General features: G+C 35.7%; 1 protein-coding gene across 8 annotated transcripts; it reads right to left on the reverse strand.

Moving 5' to 3' along the window:
- Positions 1 to 3382: 3382 nt before the first annotated feature.
- LOC105110032 (cleavage and polyadenylation specificity factor subunit 3-I) lies at positions 3383 to 10495 on the reverse strand. 8 transcript variants are annotated; one of them, XR_839391.1, is made up of 7 exons: positions 10226 to 10495; positions 8366 to 8577; positions 8104 to 8201; positions 6812 to 6857; positions 6580 to 6729; positions 3585 to 5293; positions 3383 to 3553 (listed from the first exon to the last, which is right to left on the reverse strand). XR_839391.1 is itself a non-coding variant. In XM_011004929.1 (7 exons), exons 3-7 carry the CDS (start codon positions 8516 to 8518, stop codon positions 3647 to 3649), a joined length of 2094 nt encoding a protein of 697 aa, XP_011003231.1. In that variant the 5' UTR covers positions 8519 to 8533; positions 9696 to 9843; positions 10226 to 10495; the 3' UTR covers positions 3528 to 3646. The 8 variants fall into 8 exon arrangements, 7 of the variants coding, with proteins under 7 accessions (XP_011003231.1, XP_011003229.1, XP_011003230.1 ...); XM_011004929.1 differs by adding an exon at positions 9696 to 9843 and having other exon boundaries at positions 3528 to 5293; positions 8366 to 8533; XM_011004927.1 differs by adding an exon at positions 9696 to 9843 and having other exon boundaries at positions 3528 to 5293.
- Positions 10496 to 22112: the final 11617 nt, after the last annotated feature.

The raw sequence follows: 22112 nt of genomic DNA on the forward strand, positions 1-22112 counted from the left end.
GGAGGCATTTGCCATGCATTTAGGCATCTTGGTCTTCAGTCATTTACTTAGCTAACTTTTATCTTATTTATGTTCTTATTTTGTTTATTTATTTTTCTTTCTTTCATTATGTTTAGCTAAGTTTATTATGTCAAGGTGAAAAGGTTACACTAATGGTGTAAGAATAAGTATAGTGTAAACTTAATATGGAATTTAATGTTTGATACTAACATGTTTTGTATTTGTTATCTTGTTCACTCTTTAATACTTTGCTTGTTAAATGACTAATCTTGATTTATGTTGTATAACACTTGGTACAACAAATGCTTGGCACTTTCATAGCCCATAATGTATGGTATAACCGACACCTGAGCTATGAAAGGAACTTGATTTGTTGTTAACATAAGTTATAATCATGAATGCTTAACGAGATTTACAAGTATTAGCATTAATTGAATAAGATGACTAATGTAATCATGTTAACAATCTATAATCTGATTAGAACCTCCTTTGTGTGTGGTTTCCAATTGACTAATAAGAGTTTATACTATACTTGTTTGACATACCATTAGTGGATCCTTTAACCTTGACATTTATTGTTATCGTTGTTAAATTTTTACGTTAATATTCCATCTCAAAGTTCTCATCATCTTCTTCTTCTTCTTCTTCTTCTTTATTATTATTGTTGTTGTTGTTGTTGTTGTTGTTGTTAGTATTACTACTACTACTATTATTAGTACTATTATTATTATTATTGTTGTTGTTGTTATTGTTATTGTTGTTGTATTATTGTTATTTATAATTTGTACAATTAACCTTCCTGTGGTTCGACCCCGGTCTTGCCGAGTTATTTATTACTTCGACACTCCTGCACTTAGAAAAAGACATCAATCTTTTCGTCGTGTCACCTATCATCCCCAGACTAATGAGAAAATATAAGCAATCAACAAATTCCTAGAAAACTACTTGAGGTGCATGTCATGTGTTAATCCTAGTCTATGGTTCATATAGTTATCCTTAGTTTAATAGTGGTACAATACACAATATCATGCTTCTATTAAATTTGCACTATATGAAATACTTTACGGTCATATACCTTCTATTCATATTATTTACTTGCCAAAGAATTATACTATTGAAGTTGTGGATACACTTCTCATATAAAGGGAAGACATGTTGAAATCTATCAAAACCAATTTTAAGGTGGCATAACATAGGATGATCCAACATGCTAACAAGAAAATGAATAAAAGGATGTTTGTTGTGGGTAATTGGATTTATCTTAAACTACAACTCTACAAATAAAGGTTAGAGGTTACAAGAGAATCACACAAACCATCACAAAAGAATCACATAAACTATCAACTAAATTTTATGGTCTATAGGCAATTGAATGTATTGGGATAATGGCTTACAAGCTACACCTACTTTTATTGCCACAATCCACGTAGTATTTCATGTATCACAATTAAAGAAGCATATGGGGTGTAAAAGAGTATACAAAGATTTACCCGAACTACATGATAGCCTAAAACCCTAACCTCGAGCAATATTGAATAGAAGAATGGTGAAGGATCACAATAGTGCAACCACTCAGGTCCTGATCTTGTGGAAGAATTCACTTATAGTTGAAGCCACGTAGGAGTTCTTTAAAGAGTTTTCTCTAAAGTTTCCAACATTTCCCCTTGAGAATAAGGGTGTTTTTCTGAATGGAGAATTGTTATGTGCATTATTAAAGAAAGAAGATCCCTAAAAAAAAAAGTTAGGGTTGATTGATTCAAATAAAAAACCATTTCAGTTTTAATTAAAAAGACAAGGGAAAACACAGCATTTCACTTACCCGCTTCAACACAATGTTTTGTCCTCATTTTAAGTTTTATTTATCCTATTTTCAACAGTGTTTTATTTTTATTTATTAGTTATAATTGTTGCCACGAATTGGTCTAAATTAAAGGAATAGTACTATTAGACAACCCTATATGTAACAACATTTTTTTCTAGGAAAAATAATGATGAAATTAGTTTCTTTTTCTCCCTTTTTTGTCGTCTCTTTCTTCCTCTTTCTTCTTCTCTCTTCTAACTCATTACTGCCATTGGATAGCATACTATGCATTATTGTTCTTCTTCACTAAACTTTTTGGATGCTCTTCAAGTGCCGTGGAAATCCAGCTCACTACAACTTGTTAATGCTCATGCTAGGGCTACATATGTCGAAAACAAGGAATAAATTGACACCTTGAACCGATGAGAAAATATTACGTGGATATGTTTATTATCATGCACACTGCTGGATGCATTCATAAATTTAATTATTCAAAAGCAAGCTACAATTCCAATCGATTATAAAAATAGGATTCTTAGCATGCCCCGTAAATATCAAATCATACAAACCATTATCAAAACAATAGGAAAATAAAATACAAAATAGAATGCAATAATTACATTATTATAAAAAAAAAAAAAAACTAAAATGAATCAGTCTTTAAGTGTGGCTTTAGACTTATAACACTATAAATTGTAATAATATTATGACATCTAAGCTTTTCTTTACACAATTTAAAGATACTACTTTTAAAGATGTTTTGTATTTTAACAGAGATTTAATTGACATTGCTAAATTCATTGACGGAGGATTGGTCTTCATATAATTTTGTAGCATAATGTAATGGTTTTTTTCACCCAAATAGAAAAATAATATATACCTATCACTCAAAGGTATTTTTAACATTTCAGCTTTAAATATACAATGAATTCATGATCATAACTCTTGAAGGCAAAAAAAAAAATAGAAAAAAAAATTAAGTGTGCAATGATATTTATGGATTTTCCTTTCGGTTTTTTAGATAATTATCAAATTAAGAGAGTTGTTGCATATGTTACTAATTATATAATATTATTTAAATTATTAAACTAGAAGCGTGTAGGGGCTTGAAAACAATTTTTGCAGCTTGCACGGCCACGATACATGACCAAAGCATGGCTTCCGAGTGATGGACTCCTCTAGGTGGTGCCTGCCTAACCAAGTGACACATGTTTCTTCTCCATCTCTGATTTATTTACGTTGCTTTTTTTCTCTCTCTCCTTTTCTCTCTCATCTAAGCTGGTGAAATAACCCAATCACAGATTCAGATGTATCAATCAATCCCAAAATTTAAACCGTCAATTGAACTTCAAGAACAAAATCAAGTCACGCTCGCATGGAAACAATGGTTACAAATCTGACTATTTACAACTTATATGCAACCAACATTCAATCATATTATTAGAAACTGAATTTTTTTGAAGCGCGGATTTGTAATCTGACTGGACTAGCAATTTCCAGAATAAAATCATGCCACGACAGCAATTCTCACATAGAAAAAATGGTTAGAAATCTGACTATTTACAACTTGCATGTAGCAAATATTCAATTATATTTTTAGAAACTGAATTTTTAAGGCACTAATTTGAACTCTAGCTATCCCTTGATAGGATAAGTCCAAACTACAAAAATGAGCCAAATAATGAAGGTACGAGACTAAAATAATAGGCAACCTCAAGGCAGGATGCATTCAAACATAAAATTACTACGGAATGGATAAATTAGAAATTAGTGCTCAATAGAAACAAAATCTATTCTCGAAGGTCAGAAACATGTTGAAACAAGAAGGAAAAGGAAAGAGAAACGCTAAGATGCAGGGTGCGGGAGCGGGATTGGCCTCACAGCACTTTGAATTCGCCTAAATGCTGTCCTGACTCGTTCCTTGAGACCTTCATTCTCGCTCTCAACATCCCCACTCTGTTTGTCAAGCTCTGCCACATTCCCATCGACACGTATGACCAGCTTCCCGTTCTCTCCAAGTTTCACATCTCCAAAGAGTGAAACAAGGAGGGCATAAATCACTTTCTCTGCTTTTTTCTCATTTTCTTCCTCAGATTTTATGTCCTCTGACTCCACTATTACCTTAGGAACCTCCCGGCTGATGTTCAAAACCAAAGCTACAATTGAATCAGACACCATATCACTTATGGGGTCAGCAGTCCAATGAAGTGAAATATGTCTGTCAGACTCTTGTTTCACTGTTACCAGCTCATGCACCTGCAGTGTTGGAGACCCAGACTCCTCGTCACTTCCAGACTCCACACTCTCATAAATCTGCTCAAGCCTGTGCTTTATCACACCAAATGCACCAGAAAAAGGAATGGTAATCCTCTGATTAATATTTCCCGTTGATAATTGTGAGAAGACATGGAGATCTCCAGGTGCCATGATTTGATAAGTGAAGCCCTTCTTCACCAGCATCCCACTGACAGTTTCATCAACATCCGGGGTCCTTTCAGCCAGCTTTCCAATGGTTTTTGCCATCTTTTCAGAGTTGAAATACATCTCAACAGACTGGCAATTCTTTGGGGTGATTATCTTGGTATTGCCATCAGCAAACTCTGTGATAAGTTTCTGTTTGAGCCTTCCCATTTCATTGGCTTCTCCATGAACTAGAATAATGTTAGGAGGCATGAGCTCTTTCAAAAAGGTACTTGTCTGAGCATAATCTGCATGCGCAGAGAATGAGATGTAATGGACCTGCATGTTGAGTGGTGCAGTTAGTCCATTCATGAGCTGTACCTCCTTTGGTTCATTAATGATTGTCTTAGCTAGGGTCCCTTCAACAACATATCCAGGTAAAACACAAGCATTTTTCTTATCAGAGCACCACATATCAAACAACTGCCTTGACAACCCGCTCTGCAGTCCTCCAGGACTTGCCATAACCACAGATGGCCCTACATCAGTAAAATCTTCAATGCTATTCAACGGTGATATATGCTTGAATTTGAAGGGGTTTGAATTCGCAAACTGATTGCGGATCCTTTCATTCATAGAAAGGATGTATGTCTGGTAAACAGTCATGCACTTTTTTGCAAGGGGAGAAGCATAATATATGGGAATGTTATGAAGCTCAGGATGGTTTGCCCAATACTCATCAAGGATCAAAAGGAGTTCTTGAGCTCGGCCAAGAGCAAATGCTGGAATTAGAACACGACCACCTAGAGAGATGGTGGAGTGGATAACATCAGTGAAGCGCTTCTCCCGAAGGTGTCGAGGTTGATGGAGTTGGACACCATAGGTAGATTCAATTATGCATATGTCTGGAGAGAATTGTGGCATCTCAGCAGCACGAAGATGCCGATCTTCTTCACGTGAATAGTCTCCAGTATACAGCACTCGAACACCAGCGATATCTACCATGAACATGGCAGCGCCAAGGACATGACCAGCAGTGTAGCACCAAAATTTAATGCCATTAACATCCAGAGTCTGATGGAAGTCAATAACCTGCAATTACAAAAATCATCAATGAAATGACGGAATCTTATATTAAACAGAGGATCACAAAGGAACATTACAAGTAACCCCATAATAAGGAAAATAAGACCTAGCAAACACCAGCAGATCTGCTTACACAGAATGACAAAAATGCAAACACATGCACCAAACCTTGACAGAAGTGTCAGGTCAAGGATTAGGATTAACAGTCCATGTATGAATAGAAAAACATATAAAAGAGATATACTCATGTTCCCTCTGCAATCTCTCAATGGTTTTGACCACTTGCACTCATGGATCGTGATTTTGCTACAAGGAAGGATGGAAAAAAAATCAAAAGAAATCCTCGCTTTGAATTGGCTCCATAGGATTGTATTTTCAGAATGCTACCAAAAATTAAATACCTACTTATTTTTCTTATTTCATAATTGTGAAAACACCTTTTAATCAGCCCAAACATTACCTAACATGGATCGGTCAGGGACAGATTTACCAACTTAAAATGCCAAGCATGATGCTTACCAAAAAGAGAAGCTATATTGAGAAAGAGATAAGCAACTCCCATTTTGGAAGAAGCACCCTTCTTCAAAGAAACAAGGGAATAAAATACATAGATTCTTCTTCTACTTTTGAATTACTGTTATCTTATTACTAATCACGTAAATCTTACATGCGCAGGAAGAGAAAGAGTTAAAGGGCACTCACTATCATATGACCCAAACTCTCATAGTTCAATAAACATGCATGGCTGTCAACCTCAACTACTTGAATATGCTCTTTGATTTTATCAGGCAATAGAGTATTCCAAATGCAACTTAAGTGTGGAATGAACTTAGATTGATCAGTACTGGAAAGAAGAAAGGCATAACTTAATTATCAGATGCACATAAATTGGTCCACAGTTTACATGTGAAACATTCAAGCCTCAAATGAGAAGCCAACAACTAACATTGCCAAACTCAAACAGACTGAAAGCTAAGAAATCCATAGAAAGCAAAATTCATAACCCCAAATGCAAGATTGAAACACTTTAGATTCCAGAAGACGCAAACCTTTCATCTAGAGCAATTAAGTCAGCATGGATAGGAGGTGATAAAGAAGAATAACCAATAAGCTGAATTCCTGATCCCCTCACTTTGGGACCACAACATCATGCCAAGCTAAATATAATAAACAAAAATATTTCCAATCTATTGCTTAGATGGAAGGTAAACGAAGTAGATCAAGTTTCTGGAAGAACAAAAAGGTTGCAGATAGATGTAAACAAAAGAATGTAAAAATTCATAAGCACAAACCTCGATTTTATCCATTGAGCGGTTTATGTCTTTCTCATCAAACAACATATCTTCCACTGAAACTTTACTCACTTTTACATAATCAGTCAAAAGCAACTTGTAGATAGCCTTTGTCGCATGAGTCATGAAAACACGACCTCTGAATGTGGTCTGATAAAGAGTGAACATGTTAGATCAATCCTAGTGAAAGATACACACAATAGCTTTGTAGAAATCAGTAAAAAAAACAAACCTTCTCAAGAAAATAAGGTAGGGATGCAGCATGATCCAAGTGAAAGCTGCAAGCAGAAAACATCACTCCCAATGATTGATGAAAAAAACCTAGAGAGGCCTAAAAATTTTGATTGAAAAAGTAACGATAGAAAACAAACTAAATTGATCAAATGATTTTTCAATATTTTCATTTTTTGAATAATTGCATGATATGCAATCACACTAATATTCAATATAATTAATTAGTAGAAATAATTAATATTGTTTTATTGTTTTCCTTTCTTGTTGAACAGTATGATATTTAATCACATTAAAAAAATTATTATAACATAGTATAGAAAATCAAGATTTTCCTAAATGATTTCACCTGGAAAACGGATTGCTTTAACTCCCCAATCAAATGTACTCTCAGCACTGTTCTATTGTGGTTCCCATCATAAGCAAATAAACCTCACGAGCACAACCCTATTTCTTAGAAGATCACTAGCCTTCTTGCAACAAGGAACATGTGAATAATTAAAATATAGATATTACAAGTCTGTGACACTTCAAATTCCATCAACACTTTATCAGACATCTCATTGCATCTCATTACATCTATACTTCTCTACAGCTGCATGGATCCAGTTAAGAGTAAAAAAGTTCCCAGCACACATCAAGAATACTACTGATAACTTTTTATAGAGGTAAGAAAGTTCAGCCTGCCCTCTCGTTGACAAAGCATCAAGTTTAAGTTTCACTGTTTCAGTTTATATTATTGTCAAGTGCCACATTATAACAGACTTGCTAACTTCTACTGATGAGGGAACTAAGAATAGAACCCAGCCACTGCCTATCAAATGACCCTAATAATGCAAGCTCAAACACCTAGGGAACTGCATCATGTGGTTTTTCTCAAAATATTAAAACTCCTTCCCAACATGTATTGTCACACAATAAAATATTCCCAAATATTAGACCAAAATACCCTAACACTAACTTTCTCAATAACAGTATATCTGACTTCTGAGCTGAGTGTTCTCTAATTCTGAAACAATTTCATATTCTTCCTTGGACAAGTTGATCTCTTGCAGCTGAAGTTTCATGCAATCTTACTACATCATCATAGGAGATATCTCTTGTGACAAGAAAATGAACAAACAAGAAAGCAAGCAAGGTCAAATCAAAGGAGCATTCAGTGAGAGAAAAAGCTCGCATTTATGAAACTAATAGTGAGAAACAAAATATTGCCTCATGGAATGGAAAATCAATATACATATATACAATAGCCAAGCAAGGAGAATTAGCAAGAGAAGGTGAAGAAATACATACTGTGTAACGAGAAGCACATCAATAGTGGAAGGGTCAATCTCATCGAAGTAAGGTAAAGCAGCCATACCCGAATAAGCCGGATGAATTCCACAATCAAACTAACATTGGCATAATTCAACAACAAAAACATAAATTAATAAACAAAATACATTCATTGAATTTGATCCAGCATAATCAAGAATTACCAATAGTAAATTAGTATAAAATGGCATAATTGAAAAACAACAAAATGCATAGAGGGAAGGAGGGAGGGAAGCAGTACCAATACAGTCTTGCCTTTAAATGACATGTAAACACAGGATCGACCCACTTCATTTCCAGCACCTAAAGGGGTTAGAGTTAGCTGATCCCCTCCTTCTCTTGTTATTGGTGCATCCCTTCTTTTTAGTGACTGTGATTGCCCTGTTGATGCCATTCTTGTGTTCTTCAGCTGCCCCAAAACCAAAATGTATTTATGTCTCTGTAGAAAAACTCCTATACAGATAAACCCACTCAGCTTCTGGTTTGTAATGATTATATAAAATAAAAGAATACAACTTACAAAAGTTGAAATAAAGCTTAAATGTTTATAGCAATTATGCTTCAAGCTCAAACTTTTTAAAATTATAAGGTGGAAATGGGAGTTTCGCTACATCAGAGACATTGTTTCAAGGGGTTTTCTTTGCTTTTACTTGAAGATTTAATTAATGGATCAAATTAAAATACACAAATCAGTTAGCATGGCATATGTTCCAGTCCTAAGTAGTCACATGACTCAAAACCCACATTTGTATTCTTCAATTCACTTTTCAAGTAATGCAAGGTGAATTCGACAGCTATGATTCCAAGGTGAACCAAATTTGTGTTGTCTGAATGCTTTCTCAAATGCTCTTCCATTTATATTGTCACTTTGATGGACATGAACAGGACAAATAAATCTCAAGATTGACAAAGCATTTCCCTTTTGCTAACTTGAGATTGTCTATTCAAGTGCTAGATTAGAACCATTGATTTTTCACTGACTTGACAAACAAAACAGAAGATTGTCTTGTTAGGGTTTTGATGACTTGTGTGCTTTCTGAGGTAAGCTGTTTTGCCTTTGTCACCAGAGATAAGACACAGTTGACTCAAAGAGACAAGATGGCTTCAAAAACCAACTCGGACCTTGAAAGCAACCCAAGCCCATTCTTTCCCAGTTTCTACCAATTAAATCTACTTTAATAGTATATGACCGCACCAACTCCACTTAATATCTGTTCTTCCCATTGATACTTGACCTACTACATTGAACCCGCCCTTCTCATGTACAGTTCCGGTGACCCTTTCTGGTCATGCTGGTGCCAGGCCATATGCAGTCTTGCAAATCTAATTCACCACATCTCTCAACTAAAGTTAACATAAAACACAGCGTTCTGTTTGGTTACTATATATATATATATATATAAAGACAATTCTGTACTAATTAGTTATTCAGTCAATACGCCTGTAAATGCTTTGTGCATTATACTTGTTCGTAAGATTCAGAAAAAGAAGAGCAATCCTTAATTTCTCCTAAATAAACAAAGAGGAGGAGCAGCAGCAGGCAAAGAAAGATAGCATACGTACACATATACCTATATTAGTATTGTTAGACGACAAGAATGCTCCAAACCCCTACTTTTATGACCTTGGACTCCTCTCCTTCGCGTCTTTCAAACCCATTATAGCTCCACCGTCACGCTGGCGTGCTTGAGCAACCAAAATCATCTATCTACCCATACCCTCCTCATACAACAAGACAAAAACATTCTCTGATCACAGTTTAAAATTTTCAGTTTTTCAAATTAAGAAATATTGTATTTGAACAAAAAAAAAACTTAATTTTTCCGTTTCTAACTAAAAATTAAAGTATTACTAAAGAACCCTATCTTTAAAGAAATTAAAGTAGCAGTTGCGAAACTTTTTTCGGCTTTGCTCTAACCACCAAAAACACGAGAAAGAAAAGGGTTCCTTTTGAAATACCTAGCCTCATTGATTTAATAACTAAGAACTATTGATTCTTTTTAATTTATGCTAAGCAGACTCTACTTTACATGCACAATCTCAACATGAAAGTTCAAGCCACGCAAAATAAACAATCACAGAGCAAAGGATCGCTATTTACCTGCAAGCAGCGTCGACGACTCGAGTGGGAGGAACGGGCTCGCTGAGTTGCGGGTTTTATTATCACAGAACAAAGGACGTGGGATGGAAGAACAAACAGGGGGAGAAGGTGAAGAGGAATCGAGGAGGAAGGGGAAATAGGGATTGGTAATGTGCCTGAAGCTCAACAGACCATTGTTGATAGTGAGTTCAAACACTTTCGTATCTCTACCAAAAAACTACGCCGTTTTATTCATTTAAGAAAAATTTAATAAGTTAGGTCTAAGTTCCGGAAGACCGGCCGGTTCATCAAGTTTAAAAGGATGAAAGAAGGTGTTTATTTATACGGTAGTTTTGTTTTTAAAACTTATCATGTAAACATTAAGTTTGGTAATAACATAAAATACATCTAACTTTTCATGTAAGATGTTAGGAGATCCAAACATTCAAACACACATAAATTTACGTGGTTCGGTAACTTGCCTACTCCACGGAGCTACTGGTTTGTATTAATCAAGCTCAAAAGCAATACAAACAACAAAACAAGGAGGAGGAGAAAACTTCTCAACTCAACTCAACTCTCACCCTTAGCTCTCTCTCTGTGTTTCTCTCTATCTCGTGCTCTGTCTCAGCTATCAGTGCACCTTCTATTTATAGCTGAGGAGGGAGATGATTGTTCAACAATGGTGGGCAAGTTAGGCACCTACCATTTGACTATGACTTCAACCATAGCTGTCACCAACCATGGCTGCCACCGTCCATTTGTGTCCACACACATAACAATCTCCCACTTGGACACAAATGGTGTTAGGTCTGTCTTTTAATCTTCAAGACCCACTAAAGCTTTACACAGCTTCAGTTTATCGAGAGTAACTCCTTTGGTTAACATGTCGGCTGGATTCTTGCTTCCACAGATCTTTTCAAGTAACAGTTGTTCATCGTCGAGCAATTGCCTGATGAAGTGATATTTGATCTGTATGTGCTTTGTTCTGGAGTGAAATGCTGGATTCTTGGCAAGGAAGATTGCACTCTGACTGTCACTATACAAAGTACCTTTTCCATGCATCTTGCCCAATTCTTGCAGGAAACTCTGTAGCCATACTATCTCTTTTGCGGACTCTGAAACTGCAACATATTCAGCTTCTGTCGTTGAAAGAGCAACTATCTTTTGCAAGGTAGAACTCCAAGAAACAGCAGTGCCTCCTAGAGTGTATATATAACCTGTAGTACTCTTTCTGCTATCAACATCTCCTGCTAGATCAGCATCTACAAAGCCTTCAAGTTTCAAACCGCCAGCTGTGAAAATAAGACATGTCTCCGATGAGCCTTTTAAGTACCTCATGATCCATTTCACTGCCTCCCAATGCTGCTTTCCAGGATTGCTCATATATCGGCTTACAACTCCCACTGCATGGGCAATATCTGGTCTAGTACAGACCATGGCATACATCAAGGAGCCGATAGCTGAGGCGTATGGAATCTGGTCCATGTATCCACGTTCTAGCTCAGTTTTTGGTGACTGGTCTCTACTGAGCTTGAAATGATTCCCCAGAGGTGTACATACTGGCTTAGCATTATCCATACTAAACCTACTGAGAACCTTCTTGACATACTCTGCCTGTGAAAGCTTTAGTATGCCTTTATCTTTGTCTCTGATGATTCTCATGCCAAGTATTTGTTTAGCAGCTCCCAGATCCTTCATTTCAAACTGTTTTGACAATTGTTGCTTTAGCTTGTCAATCTCTTCCATGCTGGAACCTGCAATTAACATATCATCCACATATAGCAGTAGAATGATATAGGAGTTGTCAAAATGTTTGACATAGCAACAATGATCAGCCTGACATTTTGTGTATCCCGTACTACACATGAAGTTATCAAACTTCTTGTACCACTGTCTTGGAGCTTGCTTCAAGCCATATAGGCTCTTCTTTAGTTTGCAAACTTGACTCTCCTTTCCTGGTATTGCAAACCCCTCTGGTTGTTGCATGTAAATTTCTTCCTCCAATTCTCCATGAAGAAATGCTGTTTTTACATCTAATTGTTCAAGATGTAAATTTTCTGCAGCTACTATCCCCAGAACAACTCTGATCGTTGTAAGCTTCACAACTGGAGAAAATATCTCAGAATAGTCGATCCCTTTCTTTTGCTGAAACCCTTTTACAACAAGTCTTGCCTTGAACCGTTTGCTTCCGTCATGCTCGGTCTTTACTCTGTAGACCCATTTGTTTTGCAAGGCCTTCTTTCCTTCAGGTAGTTTGGTTAACTCCCAAGTCTTGTTCTTCAGCAATGACTTCATCTCGTCCTTCATGGCTAACTCCCACTTGCTCGAGTTTCCATCTTGTAAGGATTCTTCATAAGTTAATGGTTCACCACCATCGGTCAGCAAGATATAATTCAGTAGAAGTGTGAACCGTTGTGGAGGCTTTATAGTCCTTGAAGACCTGCGAACAGTTGGTTCACTTGGCTCTGCACTATCTTGTGTAGAAGTGGTGGGTACTGAAGTGCTTGAACTGTCTTGTATGGACTCTTGAGTGGTAACATCAGGAAGCCCTTCTAATTGTATGAATTCAGATTTCTGTGGACTCGTATCTGAATCAGTTATCTCTAGTTCTGTACTTGATTTGTCTTTGTACAAAACTTTCTCGTTGAAGATCACGTTCCTGCTTCTGATAATCTTCCTGTTTTGATCATCCCAGAACCGAAATCCAAATTCTTCATCTCCATAGCCAATAAAGAAACATTTCTTTGATTTGGCATCCAGCTTGTTGCGAGCATCAGAGTCTACATGCACATAGGAAACACACCCAATGACTTTTAGGTGAGCAAGCTGTACTTCTTTTCCTCTCCAGACTTCCTCGGGCAGTCTGAACTCCAAAGGTACTGATGGTCCACAGTTGATCAAGTAAACTGCAGTATGAACTGCATCAGCCCAGAATGTTTGAGGTAGCCCAGAATGCAACCTCATGCTTCTGGCTCGTTCATTGATGGTACGGTTCATCCGTTCAGCAATACCATTCTGTTGTGGTGTGCCTGGAACTGTCTTTTCCATTCTGATACCGTTGACAGCGCAATACTCCTTGAAACCTCCATCAATGTATTCTCCTCCATTATCAGATCGTAAGCATTTCAGCTTCAAGCCTGATTCAGTCTCAACCATAGCCTTCCATTTCTTGAATGTGTCAAACACATCAGATTTATTTTTCAGAAAGTAGACCCATACCTTTCTGCTAAAGTCATCAATAAAAGTGACATAGTACCGAGAACCGCCAAGAGATGCTACTGGAGCTGGTCCCCATAAATCTGTGTGCACCAGTTCTAGTTTTCTTGGTCTTAAGGTCCTGCCAACCTTTAAGAAACTGAGCTTCTTCTGTTTTCCGAGAACACAGCTTTCATAAATGTCTAGATCAACATTTTTTTAATTCTGGCAGCTTTCCCTTTGACTGAAGTATCTTCATCCCCTTTTGACTCATATGGCCGAGTCTACAATGCCATAGCTGCGCCTGATTTTCTGCTTCAGTAGAGGCAATTATATCTGCTGATCTTATGGTCATATACAGGGTGCCGGTTTTCTTTCCATGAGCCAAAACCATTGCTCCCTTTGATACCTTCCACATTCCTCCAGAGAAAAGGATTGAATGGCCACTATCATCAAGTTGTCCGACCGAGATCAACTTCTTCTTTAGTTCAGGAACATGCCTTACATTTTGCAAGTTCCATGTAGATCCATTCATTGTCTTGATTTGCACATCTCCTATACCCACAATCTCCAATGGTTGTCCATCGGCCAGATAGACTACCCCATAATTTCCAGCAGTGTAATTTTGCATCATTTCATGGTGTGGAGTACAGTGAAATGAAGCTCCAGAATCAAGAACCCAATCATCAATAGGACTATGTACAGCAAGGATCAAAGCATCTTGTACCTCGTTTGTAGTGGCATTTACAGAATCAGCTTCAGGTTTCTTTGGTTTTGTGCAACTCCTCATAAAATGGCCAGGTTTGCCACAATTCCAACATTCAACCTGTTTCCTGGGTCTAAACTTGCTTTTGCTTCTGTACCTGGATTTTGATCTGCCTCTGGATAAGCCTCTGTCTTGTCTCCTTCCTCGAGTGTTGATGTTGAAAGCTGAACCTGAACTTGAGCTTTCACCCGAGTCTTTTCTTCGTACTTCTTCAGCTAAAATCAGGTCTCGGATATCATCATACTTTAATTTGGATTTTCCAGCTGAGTTGCTTACGGCTGTTCTCATACCTTCCCAACTGCTTGGAAGTGAAGCTAGCAAAATAAGTGCTCGGATCTCATCATCAAACTCAATTTCAACGGATGACAATTGATTTGTGATGGTGTTGAAATTATTAAGATGCTGTGTAACAGAGGTGCTTTCTGTCATCTTCAGGTTGAACAACTTCTTCATCAAGTGCACTTTGTTATTTGCTGATGGCTTCTCATACATCCCAGACAAGGCTTCCATCAATCTTGCTGTGGATTTCTCTTTTGTAACATTATGAGCAACTCTTCTTGACAATGATAGCCGGATAATGCCCAAGACTTGTCTATCAAGTATTTGCCAATCTTCTTCTGACATGTTTTCTGGCTTGCTCCCCAACAGAGGAAGATGAAGTTTCTTCCCATATAGATAATCTTCAATTTGCATTTTCCAATATCCAAAATCAGTTCCATCAAATTTTTCAATTCCTGCAGCCTTTATTTCATCAGCCATTTTTACTCTTTCTCGAATTTGAATCTCAAAAATCTGACCTTACAGATGTGTCCGGAATGGCCAAAAATGCTGGAAACGACACTGAGATCACCCAAATCGGACTTCGGATGGCTCCGATTTAAACAATCAAAAATTGAGATAACTGGACGCTGCAGATGAAGCCACGTGGCAGGAGGAATAGTCTCTGCGTCACACCGGATCAAAACCCAGTTATGCTGACGTGGCAAGCTGACGTGGCAGACACGTAGGCAATGTGGGGTCCACCTAATCTGACGTGGCAGATCCGCGGAGATTTTCTGTTGACGTGGCAGAGATGACGTGTCCGATGACGTGGCGAGTTGACCGGTCAGACTTCTGATGTGGCAGGGTGCGCGGCTGCTGACTGTGCCGGACGGCTGACGTGGCAGTGTCAATTTGCAGGAAACAGCGAGGAAGACGCGTGACGCGCGTTGGGCGCGTCTGTGCGCGTGGGCAGTGATGATGACGGCGCGTGCAGGCGCGTGCGGGCATGCAAGACGTCGGATTTTCGCCGGGTTTTCACCAGTGGATTCCTCTCGTTGTCCTCGTCACGGTGGTATGTTCAAAAAACACGTTTTGAGAACTTTGATTTTTTAGTTTGGATCAAACACCCTCTTTTTCAAGAACTTTCAAGAACAAGCTCTGATACCAGTTGTTAGGAGATCCAAACATTCAAACACACACAAATTTACGTGGTTCGGCAACTTGCCTACTCCACGGAGCTACTGGTTTGTATTAATCAAGCTCAAAAGCAATACAAACAACAAAACAAGGAGGAGGAGAAAACTTCTCAACTCAACTCAACTCTCACCCTTAGCTCTCTCTCTGTGTTTCTCTCTATCTCGTGGTCTGTCTCAGCTATCAATACATCTTCTATTTATAGCTGAGGAGGGAGATGATTGTTCAACAATGGTGGGCAAGTTAGGCACCTACCATTTGACTATAATTTCAACCATGGCTGCCACCAACCATGGCTGCCACCAAACATGGCTGCCACCTACCATGGCTGCCACCGTCCATTTGTGTCCACACACATAACACTAAGATATCAGTAGGTTTAGACAATGTACCATTAACAAATGCAAATTTGTTCTTCACTTAAAGAGCTCGAGAAATCGCACGAGACCAACTAACATAATTATTAGTAGTTAAGAGTTCAGAAATAAGAGCAGCAGCTAGGTTATCACCATTCTTAATTCGGAATGGATTGAAAGGTCAGAGAAATTAAGGTATTTGTTTTTAGGGTTTGTATTGTTGAAAGACTGAGAATCAGTTTCTTTATGAGCGTTGGCCATTGATCGACTACCCTTTATGTATAGTGCTTTACAGAAGCAATCAGAGAATAAATAACAAAGTAACAAAGTAACAAAGTTTAAGTAACCATGTCATCCTTCTCGGCAGTGACGTGGTGTGTTGATGATTCATCCTCTAATAATTATTTTTGTCATTACCGATTCCTGATATTTAGTTCACTTTACTAGAGCCATCACAAGTGCTGATGAGAAACTCTATTATTATAAAAAAAATATTCTAACTAACTTATCCCATGCAATATCAACACTACCCTTTATGTACAGTGCTTTACAGAAGCAATTAGAGAATAAATAATAAAGTAACAAAATTTAGGTAACCATATTAACTTTCTCTGTAATGACGTGGTGTGTTGATGATTCATCTTTTAATAATTGTTTTTGTCATTACCGATTCTTGACATTTTGTTCACTTTACTAGAGTCGTCATAAGTGCTGATGAGACACTCACTCTATTATTATAAAATATAGCTTCCTTTCTTCTCAATCAATAGTTTTATTAAATTATTTTTAATTAAGTTATTATATGACATCACACGTTTTGATAAAACACTCTATTATTATAAAATATAGTTTTTTTTCAATTAATAGTTTTTATTAAATTATTTTTAATTAATTTATTATATTTTCATAATAATATGGATTGTGGATTTTATAGGAAGGTAAACTCAATTTGAAGAGTTACCCCATTCCATTTAATAATAATATAAAAAAATCTATCTGTAAATTAATTTGTGTGATTACCAAACTTGCCATCGGTAGCGTAATGGTGACACGGTGGAGGCAGTCGGTGATTGAAAAACTTAAAAAGCAGTAGGTCCCCAATGTTAAAGAAATTCCTGCCATGTTGGAGGCAGTCTTGGCTTCACCTTACCATCACATCATAATTCGCCCGCAAATTTTAAGGCCATGGCTGGAAGTGATTCCTTGTGGTCTTTTGGGTGCATCACATCATGATAGATGGATGCATTTGTCATCGATTTTATTATTATTATTATTTTTTATCGTCGATTTTGACAAGCCGAGTAGTGGCCTCCCATTTGTAAAAGGCTTCACTGATTTGGATGTCATAATATGAAAACAACAACCTGCCAATTAAACGTTTGGGTTTAATAATATTTTTTTTAATTTTTAATATCAATATTTTAAAATTATATAAAAAAAATACTTTAAAAAGTACCGATTTAATAATACATTTCAATACAAATGTATTTTAAAAAAAATATTTAAAACATAAACCAGCATTTCCAAATGGGTCTAAAATAAGTGAATTGCGCTAGAAATTCAAAAATGCTGAAATCATCATTTTCAACTAAATTTTGAAGTGAAAAATTTCGTATGAAAATTTACAGATCAGCCTCTCAATATAATATGTGTGTATTTTTTAGGAGGTATTGGGTTTTTTTATTAATATAAATATTTGGATTAACTGACACCTGACAAAAGAAGGCAAAAGTCCTTGACAGCTGCAAAACTCCTGTCGTGGCGCGTTTCTATCACATCATCTTCGACTTTAGACAAGCTTTTGACGTGGCAAAGATAATTTCTTATCATTAGATGAGGTCATGCCACCACCTATATGGATTGTCAAAGTAAAAATATCAATATTTGTTGCAAATCGCTACGAGTTCTCTTTGTCAAAGCAAAATCTTATGCTATTTGCCCTCCCACACTCCCTAAAATTCTTGCTTTTTTTCTTCTTCTTTGAAATTCAATCTCGATACCATGGAAGTTCGTGTTAATAGATTAACCTATTAAATATAAATTTATAATTCAAAACTTGAAATAAATTTTAATTTTAATATTTATTTAACTTGTGACTTTGTTATTACTGTTAAAAATATAATCCAAAACTTTGATAAGGATAAAATTAAAAAAATTAACATAAAATAAAACAACATGGCATTTAAAAAGATGAAAAAATAAAATATATTTTTATTTTTTAATATTTTATTTGTTTGCTGAAAAGTAAATTTTTTAAAAAATAATTATTTTAAAAAGTAAATTCCTAAAAAATAAATTATTTTTTACATTTAGTAATATCATAAAAACTAATTTAAGAAATATTTTTTTTAATGTTTCCCTCTCAGCAGGGCACTTGTGCAAAGTGAGAGCAGCAAGAAGATCATGTAATACTTGATCATGCAATTAATATTACTCAGTTGCAGATACAAAAGGAAACCTGGATGAGCAACTCATCCATACCTGATTTGCGGTACATATGTTTTCGGTTCTTGTACGATTTCATTACCAATTCATGTAGCTTCCCCCAGGTAAAACCGATGAACTGTGGATGAAGGCTGTGAAATGAACTAGAATCTTTGTTACTCTCAGTATTAGCAACAGTCTGGGACTTCAAAAGAGTTCCTGAAGAACCACTAAACAGCTCAACATTTGACTGCTGAATTCTGACAGTGGCTTCAGAAGTCTCTGTGGCTGATGCATCTGGAACCCACACTATCAAATTTCCTGAAAACGCTCCTTGGATGCTAATTTTTTTTTATTTAGAATAAGAAATATTTTTAAAAATAATTATTATTATACTTATAAACACATACATGACAAACAAAACAAAAATAAAAACAAAAAATAATTAAAAATACAAAAATAATTAAAACAAAAATCTTATTAATGAAACACAACATCAACAAACAAGGAACATATTATTTACATGAACAAATAAAAAAAATATTAAATAACATGGAATACCTCAAAAGAACAAGGATAACGGGCTCATATATATATATAGAACCTCAAAAGAACAAGGATAACGAGCTCATATATATATATAGAATGATAAAAAAACGCAGCACGCTGCAATTAAGCACTTGAGGTCTTAGTCTAGTGATGAGAGAGATTTGTTCTATTTTTTTGTATCTGGGTTTAAATCTCACCGTGCACACTTGTCATTTCTGCGATGCCTTATATGCTCACTGGGCTTATAGGATGTTCATTAGGCCGTGAGATTAGTCGTGGTACGCGCAAGCTGACCTGGACACCCATATAAATCAAAAGAAATGCAGCACGCTGCTTTCGTGCCAAGAAGAACCTAAAGGCTGGTTACAGAGGAGAATAGCTTGATGCTATGTTTAAATATCTAAATCATGATATTGAACAAAGTCTTGTAAGAACCCAGAAATTATATATATATATAAAGGGCCAAGTAAGTATTAGATAATGTAATAATAAAAGTAAATATTACAGATTTTTATCCAACCAAAATTTAATGACTGAAACTTATATATAGATGAATTATATAGCTAATTTCAAATTCGGTTCAATTCGAATGTTATAGCTTATTTATTAATCTTATATCAACGACAATATTTTATTGCTACTAGCCTACCAAACACACTAAAATTTAAACCTTTTCTTCCTTTGAATTTTAATTTTGATATCTTAATTATATCATGAAAGATCATGTTAATAGATTAACATGTTAAATTTAAATTTATAATTAAAAACTTGGATTAAATTTTAATTTTAATACTTACTTAAATTGGTGACTTTGTTAATATTATGGGATGTAATCCAAACTTCTTTAACAGGGACAAAATCAAAAACTTTAAAATAAAATAAAATGGAAAAATCTTAAGAAAGATAATAAAATAGATTGACATGAAGATCAAATAACCTAAGCTTTTAAAGAGATGGAAATATTGAATGTATTTTATTTTTGCTCCCTGGGATTTCTTCCATGCCTTTCCCCTTGAGCAGAAAAGAACAATGGGCCAATGGTAGTTATTATGCAAGTGAAAAGTCTAGAGAGGCCAACTAAATCGTAGCCAAGCCCATTGAGGCGTTAGTCCCTTGAATGGGATTGACATGTGTGTCTATATATATATATATATATATATATATATAACTCAGCATATTAAAATAATTTAAAATAAATTTATTTTAAAAAAATATTTTCTGGAGTTGTTACAGAATGAATATTTCATTTCTTTTAAGTCCGTTTTACTTCTCCCTCAATTTCTTTTCTCCTTCTAACTCTCTCTTCAATTCTAAAGCCTTAACAACTCGTCCAGGACTGAGGAGAGATTCATACGGATGAGTTGACTAGACTGGTTGCGGGACAGGAGAGAAGCAACCTTAAGGTTTAGTTGACTCATGGGGTGCACTGAGTTGAGGTGAGCGACAGCAGTTGCCAAAACCAATATGTTTCAAGGCTGGAGCCTGGAGGGGTGTTAATAGTAATTGCCATCTTCGTTCAAGTAGTTGGTGAAGTTTAATGCCAGAGAAATCAAGGGATTGTTGTTGTAGTGACTGAGAAGGGACGGGGTTAACATGTCGACGGAGTTGAAAGTCATCGGCGCTGTGGAAACGGGAGTTCCGTAAGAAACATGGTAGCACGGTCTGGATTACGACTGCCACTCGAGGTTAATGGAAATAACGGGATACATTGAAGATAGAGCACTGATGGGGTTGTTCGTACAATTATATGTCAGGAAAGGGGGCTTTTGTTTTTAGGTGAGGGGGTGATCAGACGGTGGAGAATGAGTGATGAGGGGGTGTGCAGACAACAAAAGGAACAAGCGAGGATAATGCGTGGGCGTGAGAGTACAGTTATATAGGTGTCAGCCTTTCAGGGAAGAAAGAGTGCTGCTAGAAATCAGCAGGCATGGCAGGACCCCTGAGCTTTTTACCTGTTTACGCTATTTTGTTCTCTTCACAGAATGGAGGGCAGAGAGAGAGAGAGAGAGAGATGGGAAATTTTCCTTTTTCCTTTTTCTTTGCTACCAAACAATGAATCACAAAATTACTGTTTATAAATCCCATTATTTACTGCATTGCGAACGAAGGGCTAGAAAAAAAGCAGTCAAGCGCTGCTTTCACATGTTTTACAAATAATTGAGCTCTTATTCTATAGAGATTCTACCCATCATAATAAATTAAATCTATAAAGTGCTAGATATTTATGCCAAAATAAAAATAATTTATTATACTTTATTATCATAGAGATTCTTTTCTTTATATGTTAATGTCAAGCCATCCCTAACTTTCTTCTTATAAATAATGATTATGACCATGTTTGGATTATGGTTAAATTATTGTTAATTTACTATTTTAAAATAAAAATTAAATTAATTTTTATATATCAATATCAAAAATAAATTTTATAAAATAAAAAAATATTATATTAATATATTTTAAAACATAACTAACAATCTATCCGACCTAGTAAAATAAAATAAAAAATTATTTTTTTATGTTTAATTGTATTTCATTTAAAAAAATTAGTATTTAATATTATTTAATGACACTAATAATAAATTAAATGGAGATTGCAATCTCAATTTCATTCAAGATGTTGTTGTGCATATAAGAAACCAAAGAAATTATGGTTTTTGTTGGATGTATTTCATACATGATAAAATTATAGATAGTTTAATGTAATAATAAAATATTTTTTTATTTCATGATGTAATAACAGTAGTTAAATTTATAATATATAAATTCAAAACTATCAATATTAATATATATTTTTTGAAATTATTTTACAAAAAAAGTATTCTTAACCAAACATATTAAATTACTTTTTTGTTCAATTTCAATTTCAACTACAGTTTTAATCAAATATATAAAAATACCAAAACATCCTCAATCAAAATTACATTTTATAAAACTACTTTTTTTCAAATTAAAATCATGTAATAAACACACACTTAACATGGACGGGAAGAAAGCAGCAGAGGGAGAGAGATGCTATGGAATGATGTCCAACTCCCACACTAACAGGGGCAGCTGTGAACTAAAATGAAGAAATCATTCCAGAACACTTAACAAGCTTTTGTTGCCTGATTAATGATAATCCCCCGCCCGATGCGGCGCCTTACGCTGTCCGGGGAGAGCA

Source organism: Populus euphratica, unplaced genomic scaffold, assembly GCF_000495115.2.
Source record: "Populus euphratica unplaced genomic scaffold, PopEup_1.0 scaffold431.1, whole genome shotgun sequence".
NCBI lineage: Eukaryota > Viridiplantae > Streptophyta > Magnoliopsida > Malpighiales > Salicaceae > Populus > Populus euphratica.

What these genes read in the sequence shown, in the direction of transcription:
- LOC105110032 (XM_011004931.1), bottom strand. Translation starts at nt 8,518, where the DNA reads ATGGCATCAACAGGGCAATCACAGTCACTAAAAAGAAGGGATGCACCA. An exon ending in TTAAAGGCAAGACTGTATTG is followed by an intron (nt 8,202 to 8,365) that starts GTACTGCTTCCC and finishes TGCCAATGTTAG; the next exon opens with TTTGATTGTGGAATTCATCC. An exon ending in TACCTTATTTTCTTGAGAAG is followed by an intron (nt 6,730 to 6,811) that starts GTTTGTTTTTTT and finishes ACTCTTTATCAG; the next exon opens with ACCACATTCAGAGGTCGTGT.